This window comes from Ambystoma mexicanum, chromosome 1p, assembly GCF_040938575.1.
Source record: "Ambystoma mexicanum isolate Mex_15411 chromosome 1p, UKY_AmexF1_1, whole genome shotgun sequence".
In the NCBI taxonomy this organism is placed as follows: domain Eukaryota; kingdom Metazoa; phylum Chordata; class Amphibia; order Caudata; family Ambystomatidae; genus Ambystoma; species Ambystoma mexicanum.
Genome location: NC_090921.1, coordinates 1,106,233,668 through 1,106,251,861, shown reverse-complemented (window position 1 = coordinate 1,106,251,861; position 18,194 = coordinate 1,106,233,668). Strand labels below are relative to the sequence as shown.

The window sequence follows — 18,194 nt, the reverse complement described above, 5'->3', positions numbered from 1 at the left end:
TCTCCTCTGGCCTGGACACCAGAGCCGGAGTAGACAAGGGCGTAGATAGGATCTTGGATCCGGACTCCCAGATGGTGTCGAGGAGAGGGATGGTGGTAAGCGTTCTCCTGCGTTTGACCCTGTGCTCAAAAAGCACAGATTTCCTTTCTCTGATGCAACCTGAATTTTGAACAATTCTGCAGCCTTGCCTATTTCTGGTGTGGAAAGAAACCAGATCATCAGGCAGTGAGGCATCGCCTGGTGAATTTCTTCCTGGGCTTCTCGACTACGTAGTCATCCCACTCACTGGTTGCGTCAGGGTCCTGTGTAATTTCGCCTTCTTCTGGATCAGAGAATTCTCTAAAAGGCTCCTCCTGCCAATCAGACTGAAACGGAGGACGGCACCATTGTTGGATCCCTATCCGGAGATCAGGCTCTAGGCGATGATTGTGGTTATGGGACTCTTGACGGCTAAGCAATGAGAGTCCTGCTCCTAGGCCTTCGAGCAGGCTCAGGTGATCTCGTTCTCTTCTGAGGTCTACCCTTGTGAGGTGAATTTCCCGACGTGCCTGGCATTGGAGATGTGTCTCTCCGATGGGTTTCCGTTTCTATGGGATGAGTCGGTATGTTTTTCTCCCTTTGACGCCTGTAAAAATCCTCCACGATCCTCTGTACGGATAACATCAGTATCGGGTCATGAGGTAGTCGGCCTCTTCCGTGGACGGCTGCCAAGGAGGACTGTGTTGCTTAGGGGAGGGACAAGGTCGCTCTTTGTTACGCTCACCTGGTTCCCACAGGGGCGTCGATCGGACTCGGACAGCTGCGGTCTCCACCAATGTGATGCGTAGTGCCGAGAGGACTGTCTGGACTGGCTTGCCTAATCTCGTCTGCTTGATCCGTAGAAGTATTCACCTGCAGGTGGAGAAAGGGATTTAGCCACCCGTGGATTTTAGTGATGGCCCCCTCCCACTGTTCTCGTTCTCCCCTTTTAGTAACCTCAACTTATGTTTTTAAATGATGAGCTCTCCATCCTGCATGGCATGCAGGGGCGTGTAGATACCAGTTACTTCACTGGTTTGATGGTGCTGGAGGAGTTCCGGAGGAATATTGACTTCGGGGTTTATAAAGTTCAAAGAGTTCAATATGTCCGATAATCACTCTTATTCCATTCCCTTGTTGAATTGCAACTGGTTCAAAAGAATATTGCTTGGAGGCAGCAGATGGCGTTCAGGTAAGAGTCTATTACCCAACACTGTCCGGTAAATGTTGCATGAGTTTAACTTGTTGTTTTCTCCCTTTATAGGTGCGGCAAATGAAGATGAGGCGTATTAAAGGGTAATGCCTCCGGTGGTAAATCAGGTAAGCCTATAGTGGTAAGAGATTGTATTTGTCGGCTCCCTTAGCTCACCTTGTTGTTTCTTTTGTTTTCCCCCAGGTGCTGGAGTTCGGGGAAGAAAATGATGGAGGCAGCGCCGGATCGAAAAATGCTATGAGGACTGGTGAGTATGGCGCGGCGCTGCAGCTGGCGATGCAACGCGTGCAGAAATAATGTCCTTTTCAAGTTCGAAGACGTGATGGATCCGGAATCAGGTAAGAATTGAAATAAGGTTGGTGTTCTAACCTATCCTTCTTGTTTCCTCTTTTGCTAGGAGCTCTGGATTCGAGACGGGCGTGATTGAAGACTGGATGCTGACTGCAGGCACGGTGAGCGTTACGCTGCTGGATGCAGAATAACGCGAAGCGTGTGTTGCTGATCGGGCGTGGTTTAAATAGCCTCCAAAGTAGTTCCAGGTAAGAAGTTCCCCTGAACCACAACCGAGTAAAAAATAGTCCCTGTAACAAAATAGTCCCATCCAACCCTCACGTTGGCTTGGATTCAGTTGCAGCATGCTCTGCATGAGGTAAGTAATGTCTATGAGCCTGGCGCCTAAGGCGCCAGGACTGAACCCAGACAGCCCCTAGCCGGGGCTGCTGGGGTTTTAATAAATATCTGGATGCCTGCTCCCGGGGCTGATGGGCTTGGTCCGGATGCCCGGCGTTAGGCATCATGACACTCTTCCACCATTTCTGCATCTGAAAACTGTTCCTGGAGAATCACATCATGGAGCTCTGCCATGTCTCCCAAAGGCGAAACTTGTGGTACCACTGGTTCAGCAGCTTCAGCACCCTCAAAGAAATTGTCCTCAATGACAGGTATCACCCTGTTGTGAGGAGAAGGTGTCTCAGACATCAATTCCTCCGTAGCTGCAGGAACTTGCGGTGTCGCCGACGGTGTTGTGATCGATGGTACCTTCGTCGACGAGCATCCCGCCGACGGTAGTTCTGTCGGCGAATGTGGTTCGGATCCCGTCGAATAGTGTGTTTCGTCGACGAATGTGGTTTGGCCGTTGACGAGTGCTCCGTGGACGAGCGCGTTGTGGACAAATGCCTCGTGGACGAATGGTGCGTTTTCTTTGTCGACGAGTGCTTCGTGGACGATAAATCCGTTGACGATGATCTTGCCGTAGACGAGGTTTTAGGTGTAATCGTCGTCGATGATGATGGTGGTTTCGTCGACGGTATGGCCGATGACGGGCCTTTACCTTTCCCTTCGCTCGTGGACGGCTTCCCCGTTGAAGACTGCCCCCTTCCCCCCAACTCCAGCTTCCTCTTGCTTTTGGCAATGGGAGAGTAACTCCTTTCCACTGAAGACCACCTTCTCTTTGAAGTTAGCCTCTCAGATGGAATGCTGGAGCGGACAGGAGCTGTTCTGACAGACTCTTCGCCCGAAGATTGATCTCTGGCGGCTTCCATGTGTAAAAGAAGTCTTCTGTGCCTGTCCTGAAGGTTCTTGTTGGAAAAAGTTTTACAAATATCGCTTGTCATGTGGGTACAAACAATAAATGCAATGTTCATGGGGTCCTTCATGTAAACTAACTTCTTCTTGCACCTTGTGCAGTCCCTGAACAGGGAAGGCTTCTTGACAGCCTGAGATGCAGCCATTCTGAAGAGAGGGTTTACACAACGATTTTGAGTCAAAAACAACTATTATTTGTCCCAAAAATTCACTGAGGCCAAAGCCCCTTAGTAGCGGAACAAAGCAGAATATATATTTGTAAAAAATATATTTCACAAAAAAAGTAGAATAGAATTGAAGAGCTCAGAGAGCTTGAGGATTCCCCGTGTCTGTTAGACTGCGGTGAAAAATCTGAAGATGGCTGCCGGGGCGGAGCTTAAGCCCTGCCACCTCATTGGTTGGGCCATAAAGGACCAAAGTGAGGTGGAGGGACTACAAAACAGAATGGCTCATAGGCCATAATGGGCTATGTACACGCACTGCTAGGTAGCAATGTATGTATATTATTAAAAAAAATGTAATAATTATTTTTATCACCGAGGATTCCCAGTCTGACGACGGGGAATATTCAAGCATCTGAATCTATGAAAGATCCAATGCTAGAGAACTCCCGAATGACGGGCGTTCTTGTGGGGGTTGTAATACAAATTAGGGCTATATGCAGACAATGTTTTTCTACACCTTAGAAACTCAATGTCATTGGTCCCAGCGGTGGTGGAAATTTTGGAGCAATACGTTGCGCTCTCTGGCTTCAACATCAACAAAGGGAAGTTCATCCTGTTCCCGCTGGACAGAATGGGGGACAAAGCTGCAGAGACTAGCCACATTGGGGATACAGGTCAGGTGGGGGAATCAGTTACAGTATCTGGGTATAAACCTTATGAGAGAAATGGGAGACTTATTTGAAGCACATTTCACCTTTCCAACAAAGGTTATTCAAAGATTTTGAGAAATTGGGAAAATGGAAAATCTCGTGGTTGGTTAGGTCGACTGAACGCCATAAAGATTAACTTTCTCCCCAGGATTCTATATTTCTTCCAGATGCTCACAATTAAAATGCAGGACTATGTCCCATGAGGTTAAGGGTAGCCTCCTGAGATTCTTGTGCGAGGGAAAGCGGGCCAGCGTGGCTTATGAGACCTTAGTACTTCCGAAGGAAAGGGGCGGAGTAGGGTTCCCAGACATTTATTTATACTATAAAGCGACACAATTTAGGGTCCTCATCCCACACTTGAGTGACCAAAGAGGCAGCCAATGGCTAGGGCAGACAATTTCCATCTTCAGCCGGCTACGGTGGGGGAGTGGATATGGGCACCGAGCGAGTTTCTCCCGAGAAGGATAAGGGAGCACTCCATCTTGGGAGTTATTTGGAGTATTGGGCAAAAGGGATCAGAGATTAAGAGCGTGACCACATGGCCCTCTCCCCTGAGCCATCTCTGGGCCCGGGGGTGAGGAAACAGATCCTGAATTTGGAAAGATTTCAGTCATGGTTTGAGGCAGGGCAGGAAGGAGTGGGACAGTTATGGAAAGAGAGTCAGTTTATCTCGCTGGTGGACTTAAGAGGAGGCACTGGGCATTGAGAGAGTGTCAGTATTTTCGTTCCTCCAGTTGAAGTGGGTAGTTATGGCTGGGCATTGGATGGAATTAGTACAGAGGGAGCTGACCGTCTTCGAAAAAGTCCTGGATTCTAGACGGGACATGAGGGGGGGCTGACCTCCCTACACGGGTCCTTGGTGGAGGCTGAGAGGGGGAACACATAGAATCTTAGGGTCAAGTAGCAAGGGGATTTGGGGGTGGACAAAGCGCTATGGTGGAAAATGTGCTGTAGGGCATACAGAGTCTCAATCGCATCGCAGTACAAACTACACACTATTAAACTACTCCACAGATGGCAGTATGACCCAGTGCGCCTTTCCAAGATGTTCTCGGGGTGAGCCCTTAATGCTGCCATGAATGCAGTGAAAGAGCGGACTATTGGCACGTGTGGTGGGGCTATGCAAAAGTCCAAATGTACTGGGATGAGGTGTTGGGCTGGATCAGGGAGTTGGGAGGAATCCCCAGAACAAAGTCTACTCTATTGGTTCTATTTGGTTTAGAAAGTAGGGAGGTGGAATACAGAAGCCTGCCGCATCTTCCACATTTCCTGCTACTAGTGGCCAGAGCATGTCTGGCAACACACTGGAAGAAGGTAACTCTCCAGAGTAAAAAGGAATGGATAAACACGGGGAAGAATATATACGTGATGGAAAGGATTTCAGCGGCCATACATGGCAGGGGAATACAAGAGATCGGATGGGGGGCATTTCGGACCACGTATATGCATTTGGGGAGGGTCCATGTGGGAGAAGGAATTGACGGAAGGTGATTGGAAGGAGCAATGGGTGAAAAGGGGTAAGTAAGCTGGAAGGTGAAAGAGAAGGGCAATCCGATGCAAAGGGGAGCGGGAGGAAAACTCGGGTCTTCTAGTAGTTCGGATGAGGTTGACCTTAATAGTTGTGGTTCCACTTGGATTGGGTGTAGGTGTTGTTTTGAGAGGGTGGGAGGAGGGGGGAGGGGAGAGGGTGTGTGGATGAAACAGCCAGACGACTGGGTGATAGCCCAATGTTAAGAGATATTGAGATTGGTTTATTGCTGGGCATGTATCTTATAATTGGCTGTATTGCATTTTGTGATGTGGAAAATCCTAATAAAGATGAATTAAAAAAAGAAATGGTGTACATTAGGACAGCTGAAAAATGATTAATCCACCAGTTCACTGCCACAAGCCTGCCCTATGCACATCAACAAGACATATGCAATGTTTCCAGACAAAAGGGAAAACATTATACACAATATCCCTACAACTTTCCACTTAAGTTTCCAGGGCATAAACATATGGTGGGGAGGGTCCCATGGAATCAATGATGGGGAAGCTGCAAAACGCAAACATTTCCCCAACAGTTTCTTTCAGAAATAGTGCATAGGGAACCAATCATTCCTGTCGCCAGGATCCTCTAGTTGGTTTATTTTGACTGGATAAATAAGTACCTTGAGAATAATGGACTTGCAGATGGATTTCAAGCTGTATTTTGTATTAAAACACTCGACAGGGAGTGCACTCATGCAGGTCTTCAACTTTTGCGCTAATGCTCGCCATTCCAAACTCTTCTCTATATGCATCCTATTGGACCTGTCCACTGCTTCCCCTCCTCACTTTCCAGGACCTTGGGTTTCACAAATCTGCTCTTGTCTGGATCTCCTCCTACCTGGAAGGTCGATACTTTAAAATCTCTTGGTTCTCGTAAACCTCTGACCCAATCACTCTCCCTGTCGGCATCCCCTAAAGATCAGGCGTTCGACCTCTGTTCTTTACCCTACTTCTGCCTTAGGAAGACTTACCATCCTTTGGCTGAGGACACTCAAATATTTTTCTACATTTCCTCCCACACCCCAGCCATCTTGGAACAGATTACAAATAGTCTCACTGCATTTCGTCATTGGATGACTCACCACTGCCTCATGCTGAACCCATCAAAAACGGTAGTCAATCTTCTTCCAGCTTCCAATACCGTTCCTACCCTCCCCTCTCCCATCTCTTTACCTTCATGCTCCCTCCCCCAAAGCTGGCAATATTGGGCTCCTCTTCAATAGTGACCTACAACTGTGACAGTTCATCACCAACACTGCTTATGCTGCTTGTATTAACTGCCTCAACATTAGGAACATTTGACCTTTTCTTACTAGCCACTCTACAAAAACTCTAATCTCGACCCTCGTGCTCAGTAAAACTGATCACTGCTCAAGTCTATTGCTTGGCCTCTCTCTCTACTCCTCCCTCTAGACAAAGTGCTCAACTTTGCAGCCCACACTAAAACCTACCCAGATGCTTCTGCACATCTACCTACCGACAACATGCTGGATGGCACTCTATGCACAACAGCTCTCTTTGGTCTCTTTTCAGGTTCCTTCTTCTAGTTTTCAAAGCTATGAATGGTCTTGCTCCTCAGCACCTGTCTTATTATATCTCAGTTTACGCACCATATCATTCCCTCAACCTCACAATCCCATACCCTCACTGTGCCTCCTTCAGGACCATCATAAGGAATTTTTCGGGCTGGGGACAGATGCCTATGGGGGCCCACCTGAACAAACAAATAAAGGGATCCAGAATATCTGGTCGTATCCCGCCTCAATACCATCACAACCAATAGCTTAAAATATATTTGGGTACTCCCTTCCAGTCCCCTAACCTTCTTCAGACTTGCTTGAATCAGAATAATGAACAAATGGCATTTTACGTGCAACATTTGGCATGAGATAGGCATTTGCCACACATGAAGATCAGCTAACGGTTACCCTCACTACTAAGGCAATTAGTGTAGCGTTTTTGTTAACGGTTTGTTTTCTCTGAGGTGCCCGGTCAATGTATCCACTCATTGCCAGATTCATTTATTCACATGAATACATGAGGTTGAAATTAAATTTAGTTGATACAATGGACCAAGACCAGCAGTGAAATGAACTAAGTGCATTTGCAGACTGTGAAAGGAGGCGGTTAAGGAGGCGGCTAAACATCTTCTCTGCATTTGCCAGAGCCGAATAAAAGAGAAAGGCATTGGGACCTATTAGCAGGAGGGGTAAACAGGAGCAATATCATGGCTCCTGATATAATATGGAGAATGATGCAAGACGAAAATGATATTCCTCTTAGCTACCACTTGACTAAACTGTGGGTGTAAATCAAAACAATACTTAGAGCATTTTCAGTGTATAATGTGGATGTAAGTATATATGAAAAATATTGATTGATTTTAATGCCTTGAAGATTTACATGATATTATCAAGGATGAAGTTATTTTAGGTTATAATGTATGTCGAATGTGCAACTATTGATTGATTGTAAATAAAAAGCTATAATTGGCTGTATTATATCATAAAATAATCTTTTTAAATAGTGTCATTTAAAGCTACATTGTGAAAAGCTATTGCCGAGTCACTAAACAATAATATTTTGTAGTTATTTCCTATGCACAACTTTATTATATAGAATACAATTTTCACGGCATATTGTGGGACCATTCCCTTATTGTGTATTTATCGATGTGTTTACTTTAACTTTAAAACAGCTCGGATATTCTGGCAAGCTGCCTTGACCTTTCAGCCACTGTAAAACTTGGAGTGAGGAACTTCAAGGAAACAATCTGTAAACGTAGTAGTTCATATATCTGATCCCTCGAAATAAGGCCCAAGATAAATCTTCCAAGCACATGACAGGAATGGGCTATGGCATACATCAGGCAATCATTTCAATGATACCTGCTGTTGCTTATTTAACCACTCACTCGCCACATTCCAAGCCTTACAATGTGATGGGGCATTTCATACCTTTTAATACCTACATCCCAAACTGTGAAATTCCCTACCGTCTACTGTTCAACATCACACATCCCTCTTCAAATTCAGGAATCGCCCCAAAATACTGAAAACAAAATGCTGAATGCGCAATTTCTGCGCATTTTGCATGATCTAAAATGTCGAATCCCATTATACCGAACGGGGGTTGCAGGATTGTCCCCCACTCCCTGTGTGTGGTATAATGGCATCGGGGGTTGCAGGGTTGTCCCCTGCTTCCAATGCGAGGAGAGCAGAAGCGCGGTTCTGGAAAAACCAAAAGAAAAATGAAAAAATTGAGCGTGAGACACAAGTCCCTACCTACATCAGGGGAAGGAGAATTACGTCCATGGGGACGGACGAGGGGACTAGGAAGAGACAGGAATTCAGGCAAGTGTGAGGAGGCAAAGTTAAGTAGGGAGGGCGGTGCGGGTAGAGAAAAGCAGCACAATGCAATCCATGTGGTCACTGCGCGTCGCCGCTTTTGAATTCGACATATTCGGATTCAGTAAAACAGGGCATGCAGTAATCACATAGATTCACTGGGGAAACATGGCTTTTCCTGAACAAACTCTTCTTGCTCTAAATTGTTTATTGTCCAGCCAACTTAATGCATGCTCTTAGGCTACTTACATGCAGCTTGTTACAAATGCAAAGATAAATACAAGTACAAAGAAGCTTTCTGCTGCAGTGTTCTTGTTCTCCACATGGTATTCCCATCCTACACATATGCCAAACACAAAATATAAACACACATCAGGGAAAGATATGGCATCAAGCGGCTGGCTTTCAACAACTTGTGCCCAAGAACCCCCTTTTACAAGCACTAAGCATGGCACATAACAAAGACTTGGTGTATTTCTGGCTTCTGGAGAGGACAATGTTAATGGTTACACTGGTTCAGTGGGATTAAGTTGCACACTTGTGTGACAGTAAGTGACCCTATCAACAACCAAGGCACACAACTCACCTGATATTGGTACATGAAAAGTCTCTACTTTCCGGGCACCTTGAAACTTCATGGGAAAAGACTCTTCCTCTTGCTTTATACACAATGAAAGATCAGCATTGCCATCTTCACAATCTGCCATAAGAAATATAAAAATGCCACTGCAGTGAATGTCCATTGGTGTTATTCTGGCTCTATCACAAACATGCTAAATTAGCACTTACTGGCACAGAGTTTTTTGGGTGGGTGTGAAGAGCAAGAATGGAGTCAAAATTGCAGGCATCACATTTTCTGGGAACTATTTAGCTTCTGCTTCTAGCATAGAAGACATGATTACCTTGACACCACCAGCTACTGGAAACTGTGTCGGACTCCCCAGGTCAACTAGTGCCATACATGCATGCCTATATTAACTTTTTGTTTGGGCTTGTACACAAAGGAGCATTAGGAAACCTCAATAACAGATGTACAATATGATGGGTCATATAGAATGCACAAAAAATATAGTTTGCATCTCATGTGAAAGTTAGATTTGTAGCAAGATATGTGCTAGCTCCTCATTTGCCAGAGATCGTTCTCGCACAGTGGGCGATGCCTGATAACTGGGAGCTGTATTTAGCTACTTCTAATCAAATCTTTATTCAAATCTCTCTGAGTGGAATAATACAATGTTATGTCCAAGGACCATTAATAGTCCCTGTAACCTTCAAACCTCTAACCTTCGTACTATTAACGACGAAACATCAACTCATTTCTTCTTCTTGCTCCCTTCTCTTGCCTTCCCGCCTCGTCACATGACACATTTATCAGGTGAACTCGTAATACTTTGGTATTATTACTCAGAATGTTCTGGTCTTTTTGATGCCCTTACTCAAGCAGGTTTTTCCTCAAGAATATTTGAAAAAACATGTTTTAAAAGACGTGTTCTGAACATATCAGGAGCAGCTAGACACCCAAAGATTTCTCGTGAAAGACTATGAGATGGATTGTGTATCTGGACCATACAGCGACTGCAGGAGTAAATACAAGAGAGACGTTTTCTGGACTAACTGAAGGCTTGGCAATAGGTTAAAGCAGCCATGCATTCTGCAAAATTAGAAAGCTCTCCGTTAGGCAAGATTTGGAGCAGTACCCTTTGGGTGCACTACAACAACCTTGACCTCCTGGTAATAGGAAACCAACCTTTGGTATAAGTCTGTACTACACAGGTTGGTAGTGTGGCTGAGCAGCCAGACGCATCTCAAGAGGGGTCAATCTGAGCAGTAGGGTGGTTACACAGAGATTCACAGTGACAAGTATCCAAATAAACACTTACACTCAAGGTTTCTTGATTAAACAATTATTAATTTAACAGTCAATTTGAATAAGCCTTCTTCAGAAGGGGCAATATAATAGTAACACACAAATACACTCCAAAATACACACGCTTAGTTTCTCTGAATCAGCAAATACCCATTTGGGATGGCACACAGACTCTTCCTACGCCCTATCGCTAAATAACGAGGACACTGTGGACATTAATATGTCACTGGTACATTTAAAGCAATACTGAGAGGAGTGTCAAACTAAAGAGGTTTCAGAATAAAATAAGAGATCACACAAATATTCTGAAGCAGTTAAGTATTTTTGAACCCCCCCAATGCAAAGTAAATTAACCCTTTGCTGGAGGGAAGGTAAGACACAAGAAGGAGAGAAGAGTCATTCAGGGAGCCAGGCCAGCCAATGTCAATTGGACAAAAGTTTAGGTGAGCTGAAGCACTTCTTGCAGGTAAGTAAAAGTCTTGCACAATGTTTTAAAAGTCTTTGTAGAAAAAGTAGAATCAAAGTAGGGTCACAAGCTGGGAGGCTTGTGAGAGGTAGAAGATGCAAGCAACTGTACAGAAGCAACAAGACAGGATTCAACTGAGACCAAGTAAGGTTACAACAACAAGAGGTAAGTTCTCTTAGACTGTACAGTACCGTTCCACTCCCTGGCACTTTGGTTCCAGCAGAAGTACAGCCAGCTCCGAGAGGATGTCCAAACGAGTTCACTTTGGAGTGGATTGGTCCCACCAACTGAAGGGGAGAAGTCGTCCTTGAGGGGTTCTCTAGTCGAGGCAAATTCGGAGCTTCAGCACAGCAGCAGGGCTTCACCGGGCAAACCAATGGTCCAGGAGTTGCAGTAGGCATCTCTTCCAAGTTCTTCTTCAGATTCCTTCACCCAGTGGTCGACTCTGCCTTCCAAGCCAAAAAGCCTCGCCTTTTATGAAGGTTTCTCCCATTCATTTATTTGTATATACATAGTGTTTCAGTGTTTCTTTGGATCATTTGTATTACAGTTTGTACTGATTCTACACCCCCCTCTCGCTCCCAAGATAAGCCTGCCTGCTCTGTCTACGCTAACATGTACTCAGGTGGTACAGCCTTATACTAAGAGTGGGGTCTTGTACTGCCTCAGTTGAATGGTTTTACTAAGCCCTTAGTTGGACTTCAGAAAAACTGTCCTAACAGATTTATTGGTTGGAGGGGTTGTAGGCAAGCAGGGTGCATGCTCCCATTTCTTCTGAGATCTAATTTTACCTTGTTTAGAGATTTCCCCTCTAACACTAGGATTTATACTGGAGTCTTCAACAGAAGTATCCAAAGTCTCAACGTGTTTAGCCTTAGACCTACCTTTCCTGGTTTTCCACCACCTTTGAGAATGACCAGTTCTCACAGACCTAGATAGGGGTCCAATTTGTCTAGCCACCTCTTCCTCAGAAGCATAGTGGGTCAAAGTCTATACAATTTGAGTGGCAATTCTGCTGGCCAATAACCTTTGGGTGCATTCCTGTACCCAAGGGGATTAAGCACAGGGAGTTTTGGGCACCTCCCTCACTTCCTGCCCCTGCCACACATACTAGAGCCAGAGGCGGGCTTCACTCGTGAATCCCGCCAAAGACAAAATGAATAAAGGTACCAAACCTGGTGTGGCGCACAGAGTAAATCTGAAGAAGGACCTTTCCACCAAGAAATGGCTAGAAAAGAAGACCGGGACCAATAATGGCAGTCCGCGGTAAAAACACACAATGGTAGTAAAAAGTAAATCACTGCCACCAGCCATTAATTGTAGAAAGGGTAGCATAACAATGTTACATGAGAAACTAGACAAAGGACTTACTTGTGCCACTGCACTGAAGGTGCTATGTGTCACAATATAAAGATGATGCCTATGGAGTTTGTCAGACTCCAAAACCAAAAAGAAGCACAGAAAACACAGAATTAAAAATACAAAGTCCCAATGTTCAATTAAATTCTTCCCACCTTGAAGGTGGGAAGAATTTAATACTAAACTGAAAATTCTCCCTAACACTCTCCTACCCAGACAGGTTGAGTTGAGACAAAATGTGCGAAAGAACAAGCCTGAAAACTATGCAAAGTCTATGAAAGCACCTGCTGGATGAATGGACTTACTGAAAGCATGGAGTTGGGCAACATTATGGTATTTCTAAAACCAGATAATGACTCCTCCATCTATGGCTGGTTGTCAGGTGGGTTCTTCTATGCCTCTTTAACAAGAATAATGCACATTAAGTGAAGGAACAACTTATAGGTTGAACACAATCTACATACATCAAAACAGAACATTGTCCAAAGCGGACACCACCCACACTTAATTTGTGCAACTAATCTCTATTTGATCACAAGAGGTTATACTGTTGCATTAGTAAAGTGGGGAGGAAAACAAAAGTTGTACGTAAATACAGACCTCAGAAGTTAAAATCACACCAAAAGAAATCACCAGTGTTGCCTAGAAAAGCCCAACACTAGACTCGGATCAATTGCTGAACAAGTCGCAGGTAAGTTATCAGCGTCACTTACTTAGAAGAGATCAATATGAAAAGTTCCCCCATGGGCTAGAATAGAAAAAGGTCAATAGTCAAGTGTGCTTATTGTGTAATACATTGGTTAAGAATGCACTTCTACGTTTCCTAAAAGAAAGGCAGCCACCTATCCAACGGCAGATCACTACATCCAGGTTCTGCCACCAAAGACGAGGCAAGGGGTGGTTGCACGTAAAGACTATGCGCCCTGTGGAGCTTTTCCATGGTCTGGGAGGGGATGGGGTGAACATGGCATTAGGAACCCCCAGGAGACCCACCCACAAGGACGATTAGTGATTCCAGATACATCAGAAGACCTGGGGAAGAGTACTCTCACCAATGGTTGCTCTGAAGAAACCTAGGAGCGCAGATGCAAGATTTGTGGTTAGGCTTGGGTTGGCTGGTACAGTTCCGATCTCAAGAACTTACAGCCACAATTGGTCCCCATAGCTAGACCTCAGCATCTTGACGGAGGAGGGCTTCCAGGGGAGTTGCACAATGCTTGAGAAGGGAAAAGAATTCAACTGCTGGTGAGCAGTCATAAGGTGCCTCAGCAAGGGCTTGCTGGCAACAAAGAGTAACAATGGGCTACTCGGCCTGGAGCAGCGGCAGAAGCATGAAGAGGATGTCCCTTGACATCACACAGCACGACGAGTCACAGGTACTCTGTGTCCACATTCAAGATGCAATCCACTCTCAGGATGTGCAAACCTTCCAAACGTGTGTAGTTCTGAGGGTCCTAGGAGACATGACTGCACCAAACGGAAAGTCAGATGTAGGTCCAGTTGCCTCTCTACCTAAAGGAAAGGAAACTTTTGTTGTGGTAGAGACACAGAGGTTTGCCATGCCGAAGTTGGCTTGCCAACGTGTTTCAGTGTCAGTCCCAGAAGGCGTCACATTGCTGTTGGTGCTTCGGTTTAGAGTTCCATTGGTTATTTCAATTACGGCTCCAAGACTTCCTCAGATATACAAAATGCATTGATGGGAGTGACCCCACCGCAGCTTTCAGAAAGCAAGCACCATTCAAACCCAGAGTGGCCGACACAAAGAGTCATCATTCTTAACATTTAGCCATTTTATTAACAGAAAGGGGTTTAGATAAAGGCCTAACTTTCCTTATCTGAACATGAATGTCCCTTTCTATGAAACTAAAACAAGATGACCTTGTTTCAAGTCTAACCCTCACACTAAAACATGCTGATCCGGTATGTCCTGTCCATGAAAGCCTCCTCCAAAAAGGTTGACCCATACCCTCCTAAAACCATCTAGGACAACATTGATTCTCTTGCTCCAACCTTGGCCGACTTCTGTAACCTCTCCTTCGCCACTGGAGATTTCCCAAACTTCTCTCAAGCACTCTCTTGTGCACCCTCTGCTCAAAAACCCTCTGCTGACCCTTCTATCGTGGCAAACTATCGCCTAATCTCCATCACTCCTTTCCTGAGCAAACTCCTGGAGAAATTAGCTATCTCTCAGCTTGCCCTTCACACTGAATCTGTTGATTGTCTCCATGACCATCAGTCTGGCTTTAGAGCCTCCAGAGGCATGGAAGCTGCTCTTCTGAACACCCATGAAAACCTACTCTCAAATCTAGATTCCATCTCTCTTCTGCCTTCGACGCGGTAAACCACAACATCCTGATCTCTAGTCTTTGGTATCACAGACCTGGCTATGGTGTGGCTTGCGACCTTCCTCTCTGACCGTCCTTCCCAGGTGGAACTTGGATCCTTTCTCTCCTCTATCACTCTCTCTACTCATGGCGTCCCCCAGGGATCTAAGCTACCCCCTTGGTTCTTCAATGTCTACATGGCCCCTCTGGCCCACAGGATCTCTACCTTCACCCTCTAACTTTCAGTGTTATGCAAATGACACATAACTCTCATTCAGGATACCCTCATCCTCTTCCACATACTCACTCATGCCTGCCTGTCTGCAATGCAGTCTTGGTGTGCTGCTAACGATCTCTGCCTCAATGCCAGTAAGACAGATCATCCTCATTGGGACCCCTGCGCCTGCTTTCCCAATATCTCACTGGCCGGCCTCCCTTGGCCCTGTGCCCACGTGCTAGTGAGGCAAAGAATCTGGGGGTCATTGTTTCCTTCTCTTCTCACATCTCAGACACCTCCAAAAAGTCCCACTACCAGCTGCACTGCCTCAGAGGTTTTCTACCTTTTCTCACCATCCCCCAAAGGCTCACCATCTTCAGAGCCCTGGTTCTCTTTAGGCTGGACTACTGCAACAGCCTCTTTCTCAAACTTCCTACTTTTACTCTCCGTCCGCTACAACTCATCCTGAACAGAACCGCAAGACTTATCCTTGACCTCAAGCCCAGGGACCGCATGTCTCCAGCGCTGAAATCCCTCCACTGACTCCTCGTGGCTGATAGGATCAAGTTCAAGACCCTCTGTATAGTCCTCAAGGCTTTCTGGGGACGAGGCCTGCACTAGCTACAATGTTCTCTTCCTAAATACTCTCCTTCTAGAGTCCTCCACTCATCCTCCTCCAACTCTTTGTGGGTGAGCCGTTTCTCCGAGCAGAGATTTGAGGGGAAGATCTTTATCCTCTACAGGTGTCTCCCCCTGAAACAGCCAACCTGCTCCTCTCCCCCTTGAGCCACAGCTCCTTAAGTTCCAGAAACTCAGCAAGACCTTCCCCTTCTCTTCCTCCCCCCTGCTAATCTCCTCTTGCTTTCTCACCGCCTCACTTCTCCATCTCTCCCCTACATCTGTTCAGCTTTTGCTGACTGGTCACCTGGCTCACCTCCAGAGCCTCACAGGTCCAAGGCTCCCCTCCAGCCATACACTTGCCTCCGGTCCTGCACTTTCAGCATCTGTTCCACGATAGGGGTAACCTCTCTGCACTTATCCCAGGGCCCTGCTGGACTGGACACACTTGTTCCCCCCTCCCTTGCACTTCCGTCAATACAAGTGCATGACCTGAATTTACTAGGTCTAGTAAATTCTGTCTTGTCCTCCCTTTGTCTGCCCTCCCTAATCTGGTTGCGCTTGAAACACTTCATGCACTTGCACTAGGAGAAATTCCGTCAGGCCTAGCACACTAGCTACTTTTTTGTTAGATAATTTGGAAACCTCAAGGCCTAAGAATGACTACTGCATTCCCTTGCTCCCTGCCCACCTTGAAGCGAGTTAAAGCACTTCACTTGGGTATAAGCGCTGTACAAATAAACAATTACCATCACAATATGCAAAGTAAATGTTTCAAAGTTCAACAACACAAAAGTGCAATAACTCCAACATATAACTTCAACCAAAACACTTCTTGTATCCAATGGTTGGCTCCCTTGCCCTGGATTATTTTTCAAGTAAATTATTCACAAATTCTGTGTCAAAACCAGTCTCGTAAAGGCTTTAGCAATCAATGTCTCTTTTACCTAATACTCTTATGATAACAAAACAAATATTCCTTCCACAAGATTTAATTGGAAAAAGTAAGCCTTTTCCTAGTCTCTCAGAATGGCAAAACAACATTTCTTTCCCACAATTCTGGTTGGAATAAAGCTAAGCAAAGTCTTTTCTACTTTACAGGATGGCAAAACAAACGCCTTTTTCACAACAGAGATTCAAGTATTGCGAAAAGCAAATCTTTTCAAAGTTTCTGGTTGACAAAATGTTCAAAGAAAGAAAGAACTTAACATGAACAAGTCTCTTTTCAACACACCAATTCAAAGTGAATTTCCTGGTACACGCTCCTGCCACAAACTCCTCAAATACAAATTCTTGATTCCTTGGTGTACTCTCCTGTCAGATATCTCTTTACAAAAAGGCTTCACTAACTGATATCATTATCGGGCTTGTCTGCAACATTCACTTTCTCCCTAAGTATCACACAATTGTGCTTCTTCATTAGCACACTCTTGGTGACTTCATTTGTTACTTGTGCCAATTTCCCTCAAACTGAAACGTCACGTGTGAGGAGTTGTTCAAGCTCTGCATGTCAACCTTTCTTTCAATCTCTCTTGACTCTTGGCAATGCTTGTCCCAGGTTTCCTCCAACTAACATCTCATGCTAGGAGCTCTTGGCAATGTTGGATCCAGGTCCCCCCCACCACCCACAACAGACATCTCATGTCAGGAGAATTTCAACATATTCGCCTTTTTCTTTCAATTCTATTAGGTTGGTATTCAATTTCAAAATGTTTTTTTGGTACTTTTATGTCCCGGGGCTCCCTACCCAATTATGCCGACTCACTGGCTCACTGTGCAACTTCTGAAGAGCTTTGCGAGAGGCCAGATTCCCATTCTGTTAGGGAGAATTATCATTTTATGGCTAATTTCCCTCACCTAGTGAGTCCCCCAGCAGCTTTGCCAGATTTCTGGAGTTATTTTTTTCCACTTGGTAAGAGTGTGAGCTTTTCCCCCACTCTTACCCATGTTTTGCCATGTGTATTTCATCTGTTTTTGTGATTGTGGACTCTGGAGTACACCACTTCAGTAGCCCCCTTCTTTTGTGTGTTACACAGCACCTTCAGTGCAGTAACACAGGGTTGTCTTTTAGACTTCCCACTGACTCCATTTTCTGAGGCTGACTACTGTCCAAAAAGGTAAAGTTGCCATTAACTTTACCTAGTCATTTAACCACAATCCAGTACACCCCATCTTACATGGAGTACTGCAAAGGGTTACTCCGTATCCCTTTTTATCTGCACCTCCTAGAGCATTATTTCGCTCTTTTAACATTTAAATATGGCTGGTGGCAGTGGTATTTACCCTAACTTTTCTACCGCAATTATATTATATAAACGTGGTATTGTTTTAGGCTATTATATTAGCCTCGAACATAAACCCGCTTGACCAAATACTTTTTCTTTTGGCTCCGGTCGGGTTTATTCACCATTTCTTTTTGTTAAAGTGCTTCTTGTGTTTTACTTTGCGCGGCAAACCAGGTTTGCCTCCTTTGTTCACGGTCTTTTGGCGGGCTTCTGCCAAGAAGCCCTCCTCCAGACGCCTGGGTGTCTAGGTGGGCTGAATGTGAGGGAGGGGTGTAGTCACCCCCTGCACAGGGTATCCAAGGAAACCCAACTCGCACTTTTCCCTGATTGGCTGAGGTGGTTGTCCGGGTTGGACAACCCCTCTGCTGTGTGATTAACAGCCAGGCTGTGTGAATGGGGGATTTTCCCATAAAAGGCAGGTCACTTGGGCTAGAAGTCAGAGAGTCGCTACTGGTACTACAAGGAACCGAAGAGAAGCGGAGAAGATGA

The 18,194-nt window shown here is 45.4% G+C and overlaps 1 protein-coding gene across 7 annotated transcripts in view; it reads right to left on the bottom strand.

Moving 5' to 3' along the window:
- LOC138448702 (uncharacterized) overlaps positions 1 to 18,194 on the bottom strand; it is a 554,652-nt gene that overhangs the window by 205,302 nt on the left and 331,156 nt on the right. For all 7 annotated transcript variants that reach the window (XM_069604718.1, XM_069604712.1, XM_069604715.1 and 4 more), the window contains one exon: positions 9,156 to 9,269. In XM_069604718.1, the coding sequence (XP_069460819.1) occupies positions 9,156 to 9,269 (114 nt within the window). The remainder of the gene's footprint in view (positions 1 to 9,155; positions 9,270 to 18,194) is intronic.